We start from the raw sequence: 22,827 nt of genomic DNA, 5'->3' as shown, positions 1-22,827 counted from the left end.
CGCAAGGCAAGATTGCCTTGTGCAGGCATGTACTACGGAGGACAGAGAATGAACTTCAATCCCATATTGCAGCCAGCATGCAGCCAGCGGGTAAGGAAAGGGTGAACCAAACACCCAAAAACCCCGCCCCTATGGCTAAAGATTGTTCCCTCCAAATTCAGGTGACAGTGTCCCTTTAATTCATGCTTCCCAAACCATGGTCTCTCCCATGGTTGACGATAACCATAACCAGATAACCACTTGGCTGGAAAAAGTAGGCAGTTAGCAGCACTGGACTAATCAGGTTCCATTTAATGGCATATACTTCCGATAAGCCATATATTTCCCAAATAGTTATATCCTTTAAGTTTTATTATGGGCAATGGCTATAGTTAAATCTGACACTGAGCAATGTGGCCCTTTCACCAGTAAAGGTTGTGCATTCCCATTGTAGAAGATGTCTCTCTGAACTCCTCACCAATCTCTTTTCAAATAGACCCAAATACCAAGTTCCAGGATTGATTTTACTTGTCCACAACATTTCTTTTCCCAAACATTTGAACAGCTCTGCACACCCTTACATACAATCTCTATATAATGTACAAGTTGATGGGTAAACATCACAGTTCATAGAAAGTTGAATAAAATAATACCTTGATATCTGCAATCTGATGTGGTATTCCAAAGTAATCCACATTTTACTTAATATGTAAATCATGTGGCCACAAGATGCTTTATGCTTGATAAATCTTTTATCACTTTCTGGAAAGATAACTCTGCCTCCAGAGCTTATTTTACATAAATGGGGAAGTCTTTATTTGCGAACAACTTATTTTGAAATTGGTCTTATTTCTTCCTCAGATACAATCAAGAAAGTGAATCAAAAGGTTTGAATAAGGGTACCGTCTCACAGTGGCACTTTTGTCGCTACGACGGTACGATCCGTGACGTTCCAGCGATATCCATACGATATCGCTGTGTCTGACACGCAGCAGCGATCAGGGACCCTGCTGAGAATCGTACGTCGTAGCAGATCGTTTGGAACTTTATTTCGACGCTGGATCTCCCGCTGTCATCGCTGGATCGGTGTGTGTGACACCGATCCAGCGATGCGTTCGCTTGTAACCAGGGTAAACATCGGGTTACTAAGTGCAGGGCCGCGCTTAGTAACCCGATGTTTACCCTAGTTACAATTGTAAATGTAAAAAAAAAAAAAAAAAAAAACACTACATACTCACATTCCGGTGACTGTCACGTCCCCCGCCAGCGGCTTCCCGCACTGACTGTGAGCGCCGGCCGTAAAATAAAAGCAGAGCACAGCGGTGACGCAGTCAGTGCGGGAAGCAGACGGCGAGGGACCTGACGGACACCGGAATGTGAGTATGTACTGGTTTTTTTTTTTTACATTTACGATGGTAACCAGGTTAAACATCGGGTTACTAAGCGCGGCCCTGCGCTTAGTAACCCGATGTTTACCCTGGTTACCCGGGGACTTCGGCATCGTTGGTCGCTGGAGTGCTGTCTGACAGCTCTCCAGCGACCACACAACGACTTACCAACGATCACGGCCAGGTCGTATCGCTGGTCGTGATCGTTGGTAAATCGTTTTGTGTAACGGTACCCTTACACTTCATAATGGTGTAATCATTACATGATCAATCCAAATAACACAATCTGTCCTGATAACTCATGAACGAAATTAATATTGAAAATTACATTATTATATTGAAAATACGACCCCTTTTGGAAGAAGCTCATATGCGAAACGGTGTCGCTGGGGTAGGAGTGCACCAGTCACCTTCTGAGTACTTTCTTTAAGCTGTGATGAATCATTACACAGGTCAACAAAAAAAAATTTTTTTTCTGGTGTCCAAAATATTTTAATGAATTTGGGGTATTTTTGGGGTGCTGATTCTGAATATGCTATCAGTTTTGCCAGATTGGCTCAAGTTTTTGACATTTTTGGTATCTTATTTATAGCACTTGTTGGTAAATGCGACGCATCATCTCATTAATTTCTTTGGATTAGTACTTGAACTGAGCAGTTCTCAATATAGTTTTGTGTTAATTAGTGTTCTAAAAGTTTGTTCATAGCTTGATTTTTGCACTAACTTTATGTTGTTGTCTGTTTTCCAGTGAAAAGCATGAACTCATCAAGAAGAAGTTGTCTTAACGATCCAGACTCATTCTGTTACATTTGTGGTGAATACACACTGCCAAAACATAGAAGAAACATAACAGACTTCGTAAAAAAAAGTGTATTTTGCCTATTTTGGGGTTATGCTTGGGGACCAAGACAAGTTTTGGGCACCACACATAGTGTGCAAAGCATGTATCGAATTATTACGAAAATGGAGCAAAGGACAAAGAAAAAGCTTCAAATTTGGTGTTCCAATGGTGTGGAGAGAGCCAAAAAATCATCATGATGACTGTTATTTCTGTGCAGTGCAAGTGCAAGGATTCAATAAGCATAAGAAACGAAAATGGGAGTAACATGGAATCTGCAAGAAGGCCTGTCCCTCATTGTGAAGATGTGCCTGTACCTGTGTTTACCATAAATAACAGTCATCATGATGATTTTTTGGCTCTCTCCACACCATTGGAACACCAAATTTGAAGCTTTTTCTTTGCCCTTTGCTCCATTTTCGTAATAATTCGATACATGCTTTGCACACTATGTGTGGTGCCCAAAACTTGTCTTGGTCCCCAAGCATAACCCCAAAATAGGCAAAATACACTTTTTTTACGAAGTCTGTTATGTTTCTTCTATGTTTTGGCAGTGTGTATTCACCACAAATGTAACAGAATGAGTCTGGATCGTTAAGACAACTTCTTCTTGATGAGTTCATGCTTTTCACTGGAAAACAGACAACAACATAAAGTTAGTGCAAAAATCAAGCTATGAACAAACTTTTAGAACACTAATTAACACAAAACTATATTGAGAACTGCTCAGTTCAAGTACTAATCCAAAGAAATTAATGAGATGATGCGTCGCATTTACCAACAAGTGCTATAAATAAGATACCAAAAATCTCAAAAACTTGAGCCAATCTGGCAAAACTGATGACATATTCAGAATCAGCACCCCAAAAATACCCTAAATTCGATGAAATATCTTTGGCACCAAAAATGCTGTTGACCAGTGTCATCCTTCATTTTATCTGTTAAGTATACTCATAGTAATTTTACCATTTGTATATGACTTGTTATGTATCACATTGAACTACAGACTGGTTATTAAGTATACTGTTATCTTAAAATGTATTACCAGTGCCGGCGCACTACCTTGCTGTTCCATAGCTTGAATGTTTACATTTCTAATCTATATATATAAGAGGCACCGTGATTACTTGTTAATCCTGCCCCCTGCACAGTAGCTCCGCCCCCACTCCATTACCACACACAATCCCGCCCCCCACCACATCAGCGCACACAATCCCGCCTCCCACCACATCACCACACATAATCCTGCCCCCCACCGCATCACTACACATAATCCCGCCCCCACCACATTACCACACACAATCCCACCCCAACCCCATTACCACACACAATCCCGCCCCCACCACATCACCACACACAATCCCACCCCAACCCCATTACCACACACAATCCCACCCCAACCCCATTACCACACACAATCCCACCCCAACCCCATTACCACACACAATCCCGCCCCCACCACATCACCACACACAATCCCACCCCAACCCCATTACCACACACAATCCCGCCCCCACCACATTACCACACATAATCCCGCCCCCCACCACATTACCACACACAATCCTGTCCCCCACATTACCACACATAATCCCGCCCCCACATCACCACACATAATCCCGCCCCCCCACATCACCACACATAATCCCGCCCCCCCACCCCTTTGCCACACACAATCCTGCCCCCCACCACATCACCACACACAATCCCGCCCCCCACCACATCACCACACACAATCCCGCCCCCCACCACATCACCACACATAATCCCGCCCCCACCCCATTACCACACACAATTATTATTATTATTATTATTATTATTTATTGCTATAGCGCCATTTATTCCATGGCGCTTTACATGTGAGGAGGGGTATACATAATAAAAACAAGTACAATAATCTTAAACAATACAAGTCATAACTGGTACAGTCCCACCCCCCACCACATCAGCACACATAATCCCGCCACCCCACCCCATTACCACACATAATCCCGCCCCCCCACCACATTATCACACACAATCCCACCCCAACCCCATTACCACACACAATCCCGCCCCCACCACATCACCACACACAATCCCGCCCCCCACCCCATTACCACACACAATCCTGCCCCATCACATTACCACACATAATCCCGCCCCCCACCACTAGGGTTGAGCGACTTTTACTTTTATAGGATCGGGTCGGGTTTCACGAAACCCGACTTTCTCAAAAGTCGGGTCGAGTGAAATCGGCCGATCCTATAAAAAAGTCGGGGTCGGCCAAAACGCGAAACCCAATGCAGTGCAATGGGATACTATGGTTCCCAGGGTCTGAAGGAGAGAAAACTCTCCTTCAGGCCCTGGGATCCATATTTAAGTGTAAAATAAAGAATTAAAATAAAAAATATTGATATACTCACCCTCTGACGCGCCCTGGTACTAACCGGCATCTTCCGTTCCTAAGAATGGCGCTTGAAAGACCTTTCGAATGCTTCACGGCTTGTGATTGGTCGCGGTGGCCCACGTGACCGCTCAGCGACCAATCACAACAAGCCGTGACGTAATTCTCAGGTCCTCATTCTAGGAATTTAGGCCATGAGAATTACGTCACGGCTTGTGATTGGTCGCTGAGCGGTCACGTGGGCCGCCGCGACCAATCACAAAGCCGTGACGTCATCTAAGGCCCTTCACGCGCTAATTCTTAAGCCGGAAAGAAGCCGGGGGTGAGTATATTCCTATTAGGTATATACTCACCCTCGGACGCACCCTGCTTCTTTCCGGCAGCCTTCCTTCTTAAGAATTAGCGCGTGAAGGGCCTTAGATGACGTCACGGCTTTGTGATTGGTCGCGGCGGCCCACGTGACCACTCAGCGACCAATCACAAGCCGTGACATAATTCTCATGGCCTAAATTCCTAGAATGAGGAATTTAGAACCTGAGAATTACGTCACGGCTTGTTGTGATTGGTCGCTCAGCGGTCACGTGGGCCGCCGCGACCAATCACAAGCCGTGAAGCATTCGAAAGGTCTTTCAAGCGCCATTCTTAGGAACGGAAGATGCCGGTTACCAGCGGTGATGTCCAGGCTGCGTCGGAGAGGTGAGTATATCAATATTTTTTATTTTAATTCTTTATTTTACACTTAAATGTGGATTCCGATACCGAGTTCCGATATCGCAAACATATCGGAACTCGGTATCGGAATTCCGATACCAGATTCAGAAGATCGCCGACCCCACACAGGGGTCGGGTCGGGTTTCATAAAACCCGACTTTGCCAAAAGTCGGCGACTTCTGAAAATGGCCGACCCGTTTCGCTCAAGCCTACCCACATTACCACACACAATCCCGTCCCCCACCACATTACCACACATAATCCCGCCCCCCACCACATTACCACACATAATCCCGCCCCCACCACATCACCACACATAATCCCGCCCCCACCACATCACCACACATAATCCCGCCCCCCCACATCACCACACACAATCCCGCCCCCCACTCCATTACCACACACAATCCCGCCCCTCACATCACCACACACAATCCCGCCCCCCACCAAATCACCACACATAATCCCACCCCCACCCCATTACCACACACAATCCCGCCCCCCACATCACCACATACAATCCCGCCCCTCACCACATCACCACACACAATCCCGCCCCCCACCACATCACCACACATAATCCCGCCCCCACCCCATTACCACACACAATCCCGCCCCCCACCACATCAGCACACATAATTCCGCCCCCCACAACATTACCACACATAATCCCGCCCCCACCACATCACCACACATAATCCCGCCCCCACCACATCACCACACATAATCCCGCCCCCCCACCCCATTACCACACATAATCCCGCCCCCCCACCCCATTACCACACATAATCCCGCCCCCCCACCCCATTACCACACAATCCCGCCCCCCCACCCCATTACCACACACAATCCCGCCCCCCCACCCCATTACCACACACAATCCCGCCCCTCCACCCCATTACCACACACAATCCCGCCCCTCCACCCCATTACCACACACAATCCCGCCCCCCCACCCCATTACCACACACAATCCCGCCCCCCCACCCCATTACCACACATAATCCCGCCCCCCCACCACATTACCACACACAATCCCGCCCCCCCACCACATTACCACACATAATCCCGCCCCCCCATTACCACACATAATCCCGCCCCCCACCTCATTACCACACATAATCCCGCCCCCCCACCCCATTACCACACATAATCCCACCCCACCACATCACACAATCCCGCCCCCCACCCCATTTCCACACACAATCCCGCCCCCCCACCACATTACCACACATAATCCCGCCCCCCCACCCCATTACCACATAATCCCGCCCTCCCACCCCATTACCACACATAATCCCGCCCCCCCACCCCATTACCACACATAATCCCGCCCCCCCACACCATTACCACACATAATCCCGCCCCCCACCACATTAACTTCATTTTAAGTTATTTTACCACCTGCGTAAGTGCTATTGAATGTTGTCATTATTTACTTTAGTTTACTCACCAGCAGCGTTAATTAGCAATGAGCGGGCCGAGCGTTAGCTGGCTGGAAAGAGCTAGTATATAATAAAGATTTATTTTTAAATAAAAAAAGTGATTCAGTTTAAACCGCCTTTCCTCACGTCATTACTTGAGGTTGTGTGTTATTACATAGGTGGTGGATGTTTTGCCTTACCAAAAAAACCCTTTGGATTGTGTTAATACACATCATAATGGTGTAATCATCACATGATTAATCCAAATAACATGATCCGTCCTCATAACTCATGTACAAAATTAATATTGAAAATTAAGAATCAGAAGTGAAAATGGATAGTAGGGGTGTCTATCCAATCAGCAATCCGGGGGGACAGTTAGTGGTTTAAGATTCTTCTACTGTACCAATAAAATGTTCTGTAGTGTTCAGGTTATACACATGGGTAAACTGAACTGTATCCAAGCTGTGACAAATTCTCATTACACTTATACAGGGGTAACATGGAAAACGTTTGACATTAAAAAAGACGCCCTCCGCCCCTGGGACTGAGTGTTATGTGTCACAGTGCAGTGGTAAGGCCGGCGTCACACTAGCGAGTTTTACGGACGTATGAGCGCATAAAGTACGTCCGTAAAATACGCATTGCAAACGGCCCAATGAATCTCTATGGCCCAGCTCCTATCTGCCATATATTACGCATCCGTAACATACGGTCTTGTACGGCCGTAGAAAATCGCAGCATGCTGCGTTTGTCACCGTATTGCGCTAAAAAATCGCCAATGAAAGTCTATGGGGGCGAGAAAAAATAGAATTATTCTTACCGTTAATTCGGTTTCTAGGAACCTTCCACGACGGCATAGGGAGGTTGTCTCTTTGCCCTAATGGGGAACAGGAAACACAGAGAGGTTAAAAGGACCTCCCACCTCCCACTCGCCAGTGACTTACAACTGAGACCATAGCACTGGTTTACCTTCTGAATCCCAGAATTAATCGAGGAATATATAGAGGGTGGGAATTAGCGCCGTCGTGGAAGGTTCCTAGAAACCGAATTAACAGTAAGAATAATTCTATTTTCTCTAGTCACCTTCCACGACGGCATATGGAGGAATACCAACTAATTTGGCACTAGGGAGGGACAACGGACTGAAGAACTTTGCGGCCGAAGACTAAATCCTTATTGGATAATACATCCAATCTATAATGTTTGGAGAAGGTATGGAGTGAGGACCACGTAGCTGCCCTGCAGATCTGCTCCGGAGATGCGCCTGCTCTTTCTGCCCAGGAAACCGACGTAGATCTGGTTGAGTGGGCCTTGATCCCTACCGGAGGTAGTTTATTTTGAGCAAGGTAGGATTCTGTTATGGCTTTTTTAATCCATGAAGCAATGGTATTTTTGGCTACCTTCTTCCCTTTATTTTGCCCCGAGGAATGGACAAAAAGGTTATGATCAATTCTGAGAGCACGGGTTTGATCCAAGTAATGAAGCAGGATACGCCGAACATCCAGAGTGTTAAATTTCCTTTCCTCTGAGTTTGCAGGTTTATTGCAAAAGGTAGGTAGAACGATCTCTTGAGAACGATGAAATTCAGAGACCACTTTTGGAAAGAAAGAAGGATCCAGTCGGAGTACTATTGAGTCTTTTCTAACCAGTAAATAAGGTTCTCTTATTGATAAGACCTGTAATTCACCCACTCTTCTGGCTGAAGTTATAGCTACCAAAAAAACCGTTCTGTAAGCAAGATTTTGTGGGGAACAGGAAGACAGAGGTTCAAAGGGTGGACCTGTAAGACCTTGAAGTACAATGTTAAGATCCCATGGAGGAACTATGATTTGTTGCCTAGGGTGTATTCTGATTGCTGAGGTCATGAATCTTTTGATCCAGCGATGGCCTGCTAGATCTTGATCGAAAATAGAACAGAGCGCAGAAACCTGGACCTTCAGAGTACTGGGTTTCAAACCAATCTCCAAGCCTTTCTGTAAGAAATCTAATATCCTAGGTATATCCGGCCTGAGAGGGTCTGGAAGGTTAGGTAGACAAAAAGATGAAAACTTTTTCCAGATTTTCTTGTAAATGGCGTTTGTTACTGGCTTCCTAGATTTTTGTAAGGTAGCTATGACAGGGTTTGATAACCCTTTCGCTTTCAATACCTGGGCTTCAGAAACCACGCCGCTAAATTCCATTTCTGAGGGTCTGAGTGGAGAACTGGCCCCTGAGAGAGGAGATTGTCTTTTATCGGTAAAATTACCGGCCCGTCCACTGGATGATCAAGTTGAACCAACTTCTTTTGGGCCAAAATGGAGCAACCAAAATAGTTGGGGTCCTTTCTATCCGTATTTTCCGTAGCACCTTTGCAAGGATCGGGATTGGTGGAAATGCGTAGGCCAGATGAAAATGCCAATCTTGAACTAGAGCATCTACTGCTCTGGGATTGCCTCTTGGATTCAAGGAGAAATATGTTTCGACTTTTGCATTTTGGTGAGAGGCAAAGAGGTCGACTTCCGGGAGACCCCACCTGTTTACCAGAAGATTGAATGTTTGATGATCCAGACTCCATTCGCCCGGATGAATATCTCACCGGCTCGGATAATCTGCCTGAATATTGGCGGTACCTTTCAGGTGAGTTGCCGTCAGGGACAGTAAGTGATTTTCGGCCCAAGCAAAAATTCGAGCAGAGACCTTCTTTAGGCTGGTGAATTTTGTACTGCCCTGGTGTTTGATATGAGCCACCGTGGTCATGTTGTCTGAGTGTATCAGAACATGTTGCCCAGAAATCTGACGATTTGCTGCTAAGAGAGCCTCTTCCACCCCTCTGATTGCGTGGTCCCAAAGACCCTGATAAGGAACATGATTTATCATGGCTCCCCAGCCTCTCTTGCTGGCATCCGTTTTGATCGTAGTTATTGGGAACTGAACCCAACTCACACCCCTGGGAAGATTTTTGGATTTCATCCACCATGTTAAGGATGCTTTCACCCGACCTGGTGTGTGAATCCTTTTGGTTAGTGAGCCGGGACGACAATCCCAATTGTCTAAGACATGGGTTTGAAGAATTCTTGAGTGGGCTTGAGCCCAAGCCACCAACTGAATGCAGGCTGTCATGGAGCCTAATAGCGACATTCCCTCCCGGAGTGTAGGAGATCTCATCTCCTTGTATTTCCTGATCTTTACTACTAACGGTAGTCTGTGATCGTCTGGAAGAAAGGACATTTCCTTCGCCGAGTCCAGAACCACTCCTAAAAACTTCCTGGTTTTTGAGGGTTGAAGCTGAGATTTCTTTATATTTGGAATCCAACCCAGAGACTTCAATATCTCTAATGTAGTTCACACATGGGATATCAGGGTTGTCTCGGTGGGAGCTACTATCAGCAGATCGTCCAGATAGGGCACTATACAGACCCCTTGTCTCCGGATAAATGACACCGCCTCTGCCATTACTTTGGAGAACACCCTCGGAGCTGATGAAATGCCGAAGGGAAGGACTCCAAACTGATAGTGCTCCACTTGGTGATTCCCCTGTATCGCAAACCTGAGATATTTTCTGTGTCTCGGGTGGATAGGAATGTGAAAATATGCATCCTTTAGATCGATAGTTGCCATAAAGGAGTGTTGATTTATTAAAGGGATTGCTGATTTTACAGACTCCATCTTGAATCTTCGATATTTCACATACTGATTCAGACCCTTTAAATTTATAATAATACGGACTTCCCCTGATGGTTTGGGTACCAGGAATAATGTCCCAGACCCCGTTCTGACTGTGGAACCAGGGAGATCACGTTTGACCTTAGAAGATCTCTGAGACCCAATGTTAACAAATTGTGATGTCTTGTTGGAAGGGTAGTAATCTTTAGACCCTGAGAGGGGGGGGGGGGGAATTAACTCGATCAAAAGGCCCTGTTTGATAACACCTACTGTTAGTAGTGTGTATGTGCAAAATATGGGGGCTGTAGCTTGTAAAATAAAGGGTTAAATGGCGGAAAAAAATTGGCGTGGGCTCCCATGCAATTTTCTCCGCCAGAGTGGTAAAGCCAGTGACTGAGGGCAGATATTAATAGCCTAGAGAGGGTCCATGGTTATTGGCCCCCCTGGCTACAAACATCTGCCCCCAGCCACCCCAGAAAAGGCACATCTGTAAGATGGGGTGGCTGGGGGCAGATGTTTGTAGCCAGGGGGGGCCAATAACCATGGACCCTCTCTAGGCTATTAATATCTGCCCTCAGTCACTGGCTTTAGCACTCTGACGGAGAAAATTGCGTGGGAGCCCACGCCAATTTTTTCCGCCATTTAACCCTTTTATTTTACAAGCTACAGCGCCGAAATTTTGCACATACACACTACTAACAGTAGTGTGGAATATGCAAAAAAAAAAAGGGATATTAGATGGTTTACTGTATGTAAACCATGTCTCATATCATGTCGGGTTTGGGAAGGAGAAAGAAAAAGCCGGCAATTGAATTTCCGGCTTTTCACAGATATCGCGCTGAATTAAATATAAATACAGTATATATATATATATATATATATATATATATATATATATATATATATGTGTGTGTCTCAATGACATATATATATATATATATATATATATATATATATAAATATATATATATACATACTGTATATATGTTTTAACGAACATTTGAGGCCATAAATCCATTAGATGTCGGTTTTGCAAGCCTGCGAGAAAATCTCGCAGTACGGATTACATACGGAGGATGCCATGCTCAAAATACGCTGCCACACCCTGTCTACGGATGACATACGGATCACTATTTTTGGAACATTTCTGCGTATTACGGCCGTAAAATAGGGACTGTATTTTCATACGCTGAGTGTGACGCCGGCCTAAATGCCTCGTCCATCAACTATTAATGAAACGCTCTCCCCATGAACAGTTGTGGGAATGTCTCAGTAGCCTGTGAGCTGACTGAATTGGAGAAATAGTCACTAGATTGATAGTCAAACTATGGTGGAAGCATTCGCTGTCATAAGCGGCTGTAGGATACGTTGTCGAAAAGATACAAAGTAATGGAGAAGAGTGATATCACCAAAACTCTTCTGGTTGTAACATTTGCGTATTTGAGATTTTTACCAGCAGCACAGGGACAAAACGCTAATTTCCACACCGCTTACCTTCTGGCCCGACAGCCCATGGTTTATTCCTAGAGACTGTTACAATTGCAACATTATCAGGTGAGCAAGTAACCAATTATAGCAATGACAATGATCATTGCTTTCATATGTAGGTTAAAACACAGTCATTAACTGAAAAAGAAACAGCTGTGTAGCAGGTTTAAAACTGGGTGAGGAACAGCCAAACTCTGCTACAAAGGTGAGGCTGTGGAAAACAGTTCCATGTGTTAGGTCATATGCCGTGACAATAATGAAAGCAGCAATAGTACACAAGGTAGTTATACTGCATCAGCAAGGTGTCTCCCAGGTAAAGATTCCATAGCAGACTGGGGTTTCTTTGGGAGATCAGTATGCGATTGCTGAATGACAGTCACATAAAGAGCACATCACACAGAGAAGCAAAATATCACGGCTCATTTTATGTGAGTGAATGTGAACAAAGGCTTAGAATTAGGCATCTCCAGAGTTTTGCAAGAAAATAGAATAATGTCAATAACACTGAATGCAACAACAAAGAAAAAAGTGAAGTGCGTTTTAGAAGCAACTTTCTACATAAAAATGATGGACCTGGACGGATGGGAGGTTCGCTGCACAGTAGAAGCACTGCGGATGGGGCAAAGCAAGGTACCCAGCTATGGTGGAAGGGGCCGGTCTGCCAACGAGGAGCTGACACTGATGGCTGAATGGTCACAGTGGTGTCACCAAGTCTTGGACTCTGTCCTGAGATAACAGAGAAAATGACCGATAATATCACACGTCCGACACCAGGGGCCGAAGGACTCCGCGGTGTATAATAGGTTCTGCCTGGTTCTGTCCTGGTGTCAATAAGACCCAGCGATGAGTGACAAGGTTTGGGTCACACTCTGTATAAAATAAATGTCCATCCTACAATCAGTAATGAAGGAAGACCAGTGACTAAGAATGTAGTAGGGGCTGTCCTGTAATAAGCGGAGGGTAAGAGCCAGCAATAAGTAACTTCCTACACCACAAGAATAGAAAGAAGAATAATAATAACTGGACAACAATAACATCAATAATGAGAATAGAAGAATAGTAACAACACTAAATCCTGCTCCTAAGACTGTATTAGGGGCTGCTCTGTGATAAGTGGAGGATGAGAGCCAGCAATAAGAAGCGCCTCATACACAAGAATATAACGCACACTAATAACAGTACAATAATACTAGCACTAATAACCCCATACTAATAACAGCGCTGACATAGACGAGCGCTACTGAGGGTCCTGAGGCCGCAGCGTGTCCGCCCACTGTGTGCAGCCTGGAGATGCCGCCGGCCGGGGGCGGGGCGTTCCCGGACACGTGCTCCACACCGGGGGACCCAGGATACCACGGCCGCGCCTCCCCGTGCTGGATCACAGGAGCGCCCCCTGCCGACGGCTGCCGGAGATGCGGGCAGTGGAGGCTCCAGTACATGTAGTGCTCTACCGTTACCGGAGCGTGTATTCCTCCGCAGAAGATGGCGGGACTGTCCCCGGTGCTACAGCCGCACAGGGATGCGGGGAGCCGGCTCGGATACACCATGTTTCCCGGCTCGGAATGCGAATCTGAAGCAGAGCTGTCTCTGAGCCTGGCCCGGACCAAAACACGCTCGTACGGGAGCACGGCCAGCGTGACGGCGCCCTGGGCCGAGAGGTACATAGAGCACCCGGTCAGCCCCGGGGACACCCTGCAGGGCATCGCTCTCAAGTACGGGGTGACGGTAAGCAGGGGACGGGCCTGGGAGGCTGAGGGCGGTGTGCCCGGCTGCTGGGAGCCATCACCTGAGCGCCATTACCTGAGCTGTGTGCGGGCAGGAGACAGGCACTGCCGGGGTCTGCGGGGGGAGACCGGGGTGCACAGGGCATGCAGCGCTAGGCCCGGCGCAGGGGGTGGGTGTGTGTGTGTGTATATATATATATATAATTATACACACACGTGTGTGCATGTGTATGAATGTGTATGTATGTGCATGTCCGGTGCTGGACTGCCCCTCTGACCTGTCATGGAGTCTGTCGCGCTGTGCTGTCATTATGCTGACAGGAAGGCTAACTCTTCATGCCGCGCTCTTCCCCCCCCATTATAAGACAGTGGGGTCCATCACATGGTGATCTGGCACTTCCCATTTATGTCTCTGACCAGAAACCACAGTGCTAGTGTGAACACAGGCCAAGGCCTTGTGCACGTCATTCATATTTACACAAAGAACAACAACATTTTATGTAATTACTTTTTTTTGTGTAGGAGGTTTCCCAGGCGTCCCCCACCAAGCATTCTGTGGTAAAATAACAGGCCGTGGATGCCCTCTGTGTGGGCCACTCGTACACTTATCACCTGAGTGGGTGATTTCTGGTCCCCGTCTGTTATAAATCCCAAATATTTCTCTCCGTCCCAGGTGTAGATCTGCGGGAGCAGCTGCAGGCTCATGCTGAGGTCTGCAGACTGGTATCTGTCTAGTAATCCATGTGGATGGAGTAAATACTCGCTCTCTTGTAACATGGCAGTGCATCATGAGAAATCAGGCACAAGACTGTATACCGAATATACACTGCTTAAAAAAAATAAAGAGAACACTAAAATCCCACATCCTAGATATCACTGAATTAAATATTTCATTTGCAAATCTTTATACATTACATAGTGTAATGTGTTGAGAGCAATAAAACAAATTATCACCGTAAAGCACAACTAATATCACATGGAGGTCTGGGTTTGGAATGATGCTTAATAGTGTGTGTGGCCTCCACGTGCCTGTATGACCTCCCTACAATGCCTGGGCATTCTCCTGATGAGGCAGTGGATGATCTCCTGAGGGATCTCCTACCAGACCTGGACTAAAGCATCCGCCAACTCCTGGACAGTCTGTGGTGCAACGTGATATTGGTGGATTGTTCGAGACATGATGTCCCAGATGTGTTCAATCGGATTCAGGTCTGGGGAACGTGCGGGCCAGTCCATAGCTTCAATGCCTTCATCTTGCAGTAACTGCTGACACACTCCAGCCACATGAGGTCTGGCATTGTCCTGCATTAGGAGGAACCCAGGGCCAATCCCACCAGCATATAGTGTCACAAGGGGTCTGAGGATCTCATCTCGGTACCTAATGGCAGTCAGGCTACCTCTGGCGAGCACATGGAGGGCTGTGCGGCCCTCCAAAGAAATGCCACTCCACACCATTACTGACCCACTGCCAAACCGGTCATGCTGAAGGATGTTACAGGCAGCACATCGCTCTCCATGGCATCTCCAGACTCTGTCACGTCTGTCACATGTGCTCAATGTGAACCTGCTTTCATCTGTGAAGAGCACAGGGCGCCAGTGGCGAATCTGCCAATCCTGGTGTTCTGTGGCAAATGCCAAGTGTCCTGCAAGGTGTTGGGCTGTGAGCACAACCCCCATCTGTGGACGTCGGGCACTCAGACCATCATCATGGAATCAGTTTCTAACAGTTTGTGCAGACACATGCACATTTATGGCCTGCTGGAAGTCATTTTGCAGGACTCCGGCAGTGGTCCTCCTGTTCCTCCTTGCACAAAGGCTGAGGTAGCGGTCCTGCTGCTGGGTTGTTGCCCTCCTGTGGCCCCCTCCACATATCCTGGTGTACTGGCCTGTCTCCTGGTAGCTCCTCCAGCCTCCGGACACTACGCTGACAGACACAGCAAACCTTCTTGCCACAGCTCGCATTGATGTGCCATCCTGGATGAGCTGCACTACCTGAGCCATTTCTGTGGGTTGTAGAGTCTGTCTCCTGCTGCCACGAGTGTGAAAGCACAACCAACATTCAAAAGTGACCAAAACATCAGCCAGAAAGCATTGGTACTGAGATGTGGTCTGTGGTCCCCACCTGCAGAACCACTCCTTTATTGAGTGTGTCTTGATAATTGCCAATAATTTCCATCTGTTGTCTATTCCATTTGCACAACAGCATGTGAAATTGATTGTCACCAACAGTGTTGCTTCCTAAGTGGACAGTTTGGTTTCACAGGAGTTAGATTTGCTTGGAGTTATATTCTGTTGTTTAAGTGTTCCCTTTATTTATTTTTTTAGCAGTGTATTTGTGTTTGCTATACCCCCCATACGTGTGCACACTCGGCCATGCATGCCTTCTATTCAGCAGAGAGAAGGGAGACGCATATGGCAGCTGATCTTCGCCGCTTCCACCACCATGGATGGGCCCCCTCTCTGAAGCTCTGCACTATTCTCGTTCTCTGGAGTACAAAATGGATTGTAAAGGGAATATGTCACCAGATTTATGAGCCGCGGGCAGCATGGCGGAGCGTCTGTGGTACTGCAGCCATGTATGTTTATGATGGACGCTGCCATATTTCACAGGGAATGTTTCTCTGGTTCGTTAGGGGGTTTGGACCTTTTGGTGACTTTGTGGCATCTTAAACTACTGCATCCTTCTACCTGAAACTCCAGGCACATTTCTGCCACAATTTGCACCACTTTACGACATTCAACAGAGCAGTTTCTAGTATTTGCCGTTTTCTTCCTAATATATGGCATGTGGCGGGTTTGTTCACACAGGACATAGTTGTAAGATATTTGGTGTGTAAAATACACAGTGTTAGCACCAGCGAAATCATTGCAAACTTTTTTTTTTTTTCCTGTCCTGTTTTTTTTTTTTACCATGGATTCTTTCAGTGTTTTTGCAGCTTTTTTCACACATTCAAATAAATGGGAAAAAAACTGCCCTCTCACCGCTAGCAGGGGATCGTATGGTTTATGTTCTAGAGAGTGTGAAACGGGAGATGGCACTGACATCACGTCCCTCCTCTGATAACCGGCTCCTCGCTCTGTTCTCTGGCCTTTCTTTTGTGGTTCTCAGGTGATAGAAGTGCCTTGTTTTTCTGTCACTTATCTCTGCAGTGATGCCATTTTGCTGGGAGGGTGGCAGGATGTGGGCACAGATTAGATTCTTCGAGACTGGCGTTCACACCATTGTTGATGAGGAGATGTGCTGGGCTCAGACGCTCCTGATCCATAAAGGGGTGTTAATTAATCTGGAGCGTCTGACTAGTGGTGTGTGCCTCCATGCCCTACGCCAGAAATCTTACTCCAGTCAGGGACCGCAGTGAGACGTCTGACATGCAGAACACCACAGCTGCTCATGAATTAGATGAGCTGTGGAATCGCACCCTGTCGCGCCCCTGTCACTGTGAAAATTGCAAAATTCAGGCACAACTCCAAGTTGCGCCAACATTTTGCAACTTTTCAAAGCTTTTATACCAAAATTCTGGTGTGAAAAGTTTCAGAAATTGGACCCTGAGGGTAATTTTTTTTTGTTTTTTTTTTCCAGAAAATCAAACTCAAAGCTCCAGCTCCTACTTACAAACTCAAAACCTTGGAGATTCTATTCCAGAAACTCAGCAAAAAGACTGTGCACATATCCATAGGGGAGAATCGGGGAGGCTGTTTCTGCCCTGTGGGTGGTCAGCAAATAGGAAAACTGTGTTATTCTGCTATGTACATGTAAAGACAGTCAAAAAGCAGAGTAAAAAAAAAGTCTGACATCCTGGGAGTTGTGGATCACCAATACACTATTTTCTATATATCAGTTATATTATTATGTGGTTGTTTATGTGAAGCTATTCTTCTTGTGTCTTTACAGATGGAGTGTCATGTGTTATTTGTTTCAACTAGACATTGTTTGTACTGTCTGGTCACACAGATTAACTTTTTGTTGTGATACAATTCTTTCTGGATTGGATTACCATTTTGTTTTCCTAAGGGTACGTGCCCACCATCCGGAATAGCAGCGCTTTGGATACACAACACAACCCTGCTTTCTAGGTTACAAGCCCAGTGGATGACATTTCTATAAATCTCTTGCCCACTGTGCTTCTATCTGAAGCTGTGTAGACTCCCCCGCGGTGCAGGTTTATGAACGGCAGCATGTCCTTTATGAGCAGCGGAGACACTAGTCTCACTCATAGTCATTCATTAGATGCGGTAAATCCACCTGATTCAGTGAACACATGCAGATTTACGTGTGTGATTAGAACAAAGTGTTTTGAATTCAGCGAAAATATTCTGCGTTCAAAACGCTGCTATATCCTGACCGTGGTCACATAGCCTAAGGGTCTATTCACATTGACCGATTGGCACAAAACAGCAATAGTTTGAATGCCTGTGTAAGTAAACGTTTCACACTGAACGATCTATAGGTTGCTCAGTGCCCATAAGCTGCCATGGTTCTTGGCAATGTGAGTCCTGTTTACACGGGATGAAGCATAGCTAAAAACAATGATTATATGTGAGTTGCACCGATTTTCAAAACACTCATTCATTGGGTGATTTGAAGACTCTTTACATAGTAATATACGGTAATCATAAACCCTGTGATAAGCAGCTCACTGTCAATAGGCGCTATAAATGTAGAGGCTACTCCAAGGTTAGCTTTCTGAGCTCTGGTGCATCTAAAAACTGTCACAACTGCTGGGACCAGGGTCCCTTTCCCTACGTTATTCTGCTCTCAATTTAGGTGGTAATTAGGTAGCAAAAATCTTGACAGATTCCTTTTAATACAGAATAGTCCTAGTTGTGTACCCAATCTGTTTTATTAGGACCAACAGGTGAGATGTTTTACATCTGTTTAATATACGTCACGTATTAATGATGGCCAAAAGTACAAATGGAAGGCAAAGCGCTATCAGTGCTGCGTGTCTTTTCCATAGCCTGTCTGCTACCAGAAAAGGGGAAACTCCTATTCTTCTGTGTAAAGATGATAGACCTGAGTGGGGACTTGTTTATGGGATGAATTTAAGTTTTATTTGACCATTTTGGGATACCTAGTATTTGATTATTTTTAAGGCTAGGTTCACATTGCGTTAATGTGTGCACGCTAACGGACAGCGTTGCACGGCGAAAATGTCGCAATTAACGCCGTGCAACGGGTCCGTTAGCGCACCCATTGACAGCAATGTAAATTTCGCCTGTAGCGCATCGCTAGCGCGTGCCTTTTTCGGCTCGCGCTAGCGATGTGCCGTTCTTTTGTGACGCGCCGCGGACGCTGCAAGCAGCGTCCGCGGCGCGCCCGAGGTCCGTTCCCCGCTCTCGCAGATCGGGGATCTGCTAGAGCGGGGACGTTAACGCGACCCCTAAACGCGGCCCCGAAAAAAACATTGCGTTAGCGCTAAACGGATTGACCTAACGCAATGTGAACCTAGCCTAAGGCTAAGTTAACATTTATCCTGTGCTCTACACAGAACTTAAGTTGTGTTTTTGGTCTGGATCTAAAAAAAAAAAAAAATGATTCAGAAGGACCCCTTGACAGAACCAATCACTATAAAGCTATGTGCACACGCTGCGGATCCGCAGCGGATTTGACGCCGCGGATCCGCAGCAGTTTTCCATGAGGTGTACAGTACCATGTAAACCTATCGAAAACAAAATCCGCAGTGTACATGCTGCAGAAAAAAAACACCCGGAAACGCAGCAGTTTATTTTCCGCAGCATGTCAATTCTTTGTGCGGATTCCTCAGTGTTTTACACCTGTTCCATAGTAGGAATCCGCAGGTGTAGTAAAACCACAAGTGGAATCCGCACAAAAACCGTGGTAATTCCGCTGTAAATCCGCAGTGCGGTTTACCTGCGGATTTACCAAAATCAGTGTGGGAAAAATCCGCACACCATTCCACAGCGTGCGCACATAGCCTAATTAGACAGTCACTTTGGACTGCATATGACCTCTGTTTCTTCAGTGTCCTGTTTTTTTAGGCATCCCCCAAAAACTAGATTGAAACGTATACGGTAATTTACTACACTTTTTGTTGTTGCAGAAGCCCCTTTTAAAAATGAAAAGCTGCTTGAAATGAGACTCTATATGGGACTGCTTGGTAGTGCAGCTGCTTCTGGCGCAGCGGTGCTTTCAGTGCTTAATGTTTTTGAACTTCTTGTGTGTTCTTGGATTCTCTGCATGGCCATTAGTGCTGAAGATGGTACTTGCTTTTCCCTCAGTCTTGCCAGGTATTTTCCAGGAGGCGTTAATTGTGTTTTCTCCGTCAGTCTTGCTGTTCTTATCATTGTGCACCCAGGTGTAGAATGTTCCTGTTTCTGAGTATTTGTTGGCTTTCATGTTGACAGCAGTAAATAACTTTCCATTTCCGTGCAAGGCACAAACAGCAACATGCCCCTACGTGTCATCATCCTACAAGGAGTTCAAAGCCACAATAAGCTATAAATCTTGTGCCATTAAGCGCTTAGAGGCATAAATGCTGTTAAATCCAAGGCCCTAAGAAACACAAGTGCTCATGTGAACACTCCCACCTGTCTCTAGCTGCAGGTTTTTTTTTTTTTTGTGCCACAAAGTAAAAAGACCATACAAAAAGCCCCTCTACCCATTCCTAACATCCAATAAATCGTCCATAAAGGTGTAACTGGACCAATTTCTGCAGACTGATGGTTCCTCTGCTGACAGAATACAGCATGATATATGAAGTGTGCATGCAGATAAGTGGGGAAAAGTTGACCTGTTGTGACAGTCATGCCTAAAGAGATGGTGCCAACGTCCAATTCCTGTCACAAAGCCGTAACGCTGCGACAGACCCATTTTGGGCCACAGAACCTGGCAGAGATCCATGTGTCACTGGTATTATTGTCCTGGACAAGGTATCGAGTACAAGGTATACAGTAAGTGGCCTTAAAATCTCTAGTGTATGCTAGCTCCCCTAGTGGTGACTGCAGGCAACCAGTCGATTTGATGAAAAATTGCTTCAGCTTTGACTTTTTAGACATTAAAATGGTAATTAAATGTGATTTTGTAACTTTTTGTATAACTGAAAAATGGACAGGGTGGACTTTTCTTAACAAGGCCTTGTTGCTAGGTCTGACGTGACCATGTTTTTTCTGTCATTTTATTTCCGCTGCTCCCTTTAGTATTCTGCTATTTTGTTTTTTACATCTACCTTATGGTTGCAGAGATATGGGCCTTTTTATTTAGTGCTATGTTATAGTCTTTACTAAAGGGGCATGGTTCACAGGATAATAATTCATGGCAGCCTAAAGACACACTGGTAATCATGTGAGCCATTTTCTTATAAATGTGCCCCTGCTGTGTACTGTGTAATGGCTGTGTCTGACACTGCAGAGATGCTCCAGTTCATTGTCCGAACATAGCAAAGCTCCTGGCCAGGGGAGGAAGGAAAAGAGTACACAGGCAATACAGCATGGGATCACAGCTGATTCCTTCAGTGATGTAAAATGTTTTTAAACAGGCAGGGAAAAGTATTGGTACAGAAAGCATCAGCTGTGAACCCATGCTGTACTGTGTGTATACTCTTGCTTCCTCCCCTGCCCAGGAGCTGTGGTATGGTCAGATCGTACAGGGACATGGTGTGATACGGCCATTACACAGCACACAGCAGGGGCACGTTTGTTTTTTTACCATATTATGTTATGATTATGTACATTTTAATCAATAGATCTTGGAATAAAAGACTACCTTCCTGAGCTGAGATAAAGCCATTGCTTTTTTTTCTTGTTTCCTCATTTTGGATAAGGACTTATACAGACGACTGTATTGTAATATGAATGTGAGACGTTACATTATATGGACTAACAATAGGACATTTCATGTCCATGCGTAGATGCACTTTATTATCAGTATTTTCTTCAGTAGAAGCCATGTGTGGGCGTCATAGGGAGCTTGGTTTAATTACTTCTTGGTTGACATGGCAGCAGCAGTGACGTTACTACTGCCTCTGAAGTAACTGCTCGAGTTATTCTCTGGGCTCCGAGGTGATGCCAGTGTAGGTGATGGCACAGACCGCTGAGCACAGGGATTGGTTGCAGCAGCTATGTGCTGTAGTCGTGATGTGATGGCGGCAGTGATCTCAACAAACACTGAGCAGCAGCACTAGAGCCACGTGGACAAGTTCAGTATTTGGTGAGTTTTTTACCTCAGCATTTGTAAGCTAAAACCAGGAGTGGGTGATAAATACAGAAGTGGGGACGTGTTTCTATTATACTTTTCCTCTGACTGTTTCACTACTAGCTCTGGCTCACAAATACTGAGGTAAAAAACTCACCCAATACTCAATGTGTGCACATGGCCTTATGACCATCTTGTTGTTTTGACACAGAGAATTCCCATTGAAAGAGACAAATGTAAACCTGGAAAAGCCATATATCCTGAATGGCCAGCTATAGCATGACGGAGAAACAGCAGCTTGCCATGGCAGTCGTGTAATGCCGCCGGAAGTGATGTTGGCGCACGGAGCAGTGTCCAGGCTGGTAGACCCTCTGAGTCCGTACAAGGCTGTGTGCAGATTCATACAGGGCTTGTGCAGTCTGTTGTGCGATCAGTGGGGGTCTCATGATGCGGACCTCCACTGCAAATACCGTAGTTTCAGCATTTACAACATATTTAAAAAACAAAGGAAAACCTGATGGTATAGGTACACTTTAAAGTTACATATGGTTCTGCAATAAATGGTAATTCCACACCTTTTTCTCCATTACTTTTCAGATGGAACAGGTGAAAAGGGCTAACAAACTGTTTTCTACTGATTGTATTTTCCTGAGGAAGTCACTAAATATCCCAGTGATATCAGAGAAGCTTTCTCTATTTAACGGACTTAACTTGTTGGACTCGCCAGAAAATGACTGTCCGGAAGACAGTAGAGCGCTGGGTGAAGAAGAGGTGTCACCTCCGGCAAATCTTACCTCCCCACCCACCTCTCCTGTATCAGGCCAGCCTGTGGTTACACAAGATGAAGAGCTATCTGCCAAAGACTTCCTTCAAAGATTGGACTTGCAGATAAAGAGATCCACACAAGCAGCCAAAAGGCTGAAAGAAGAGGAATACCTCAGGTAATTATGATGGCGCTTATAAATTTAAAAAAAATAATAATCCGTACATATGGACATCATACAAGTGGTCTGCTGCTTAGACCCCTAATGTATTAGTGGAGAGCAGATGCAAGCTTAACCCCTTAATCCCATATGACGTACTATCCCATCG

General features: G+C 45.7%; 1 protein-coding gene across 1 annotated transcript in view; it reads left to right on the top strand.

Annotated features, from left to right (window-relative positions):
• Nucleotides 1-13,214: 13,214 nt before the first annotated feature.
• Nucleotides 13,215-22,827, top strand: part of LYSMD2 (LysM domain containing 2) — a 34,689-nt gene continuing 25,076 nt past the window's right edge. Inside the window, exons 1-2 of the mRNA XM_077263750.1 lie at nt 13,215-13,584; nt 22,333-22,676. Of these exons, the coding sequence (XP_077119865.1) occupies nt 13,342-13,584; nt 22,333-22,676 (587 nt within the window). The 5' untranslated portion in view covers nt 13,215-13,341. The remainder of the gene's footprint in view (nt 13,585-22,332; nt 22,677-22,827) is intronic.

The sequence above is a fragment of the Ranitomeya variabilis genome, chromosome 5, assembly GCF_051348905.1.
Source record: "Ranitomeya variabilis isolate aRanVar5 chromosome 5, aRanVar5.hap1, whole genome shotgun sequence".
NCBI classification, from domain to species: domain Eukaryota; kingdom Metazoa; phylum Chordata; class Amphibia; order Anura; family Dendrobatidae; genus Ranitomeya; species Ranitomeya variabilis.
This window is presented reverse-complemented; position numbering and strand designations above follow the sequence as displayed.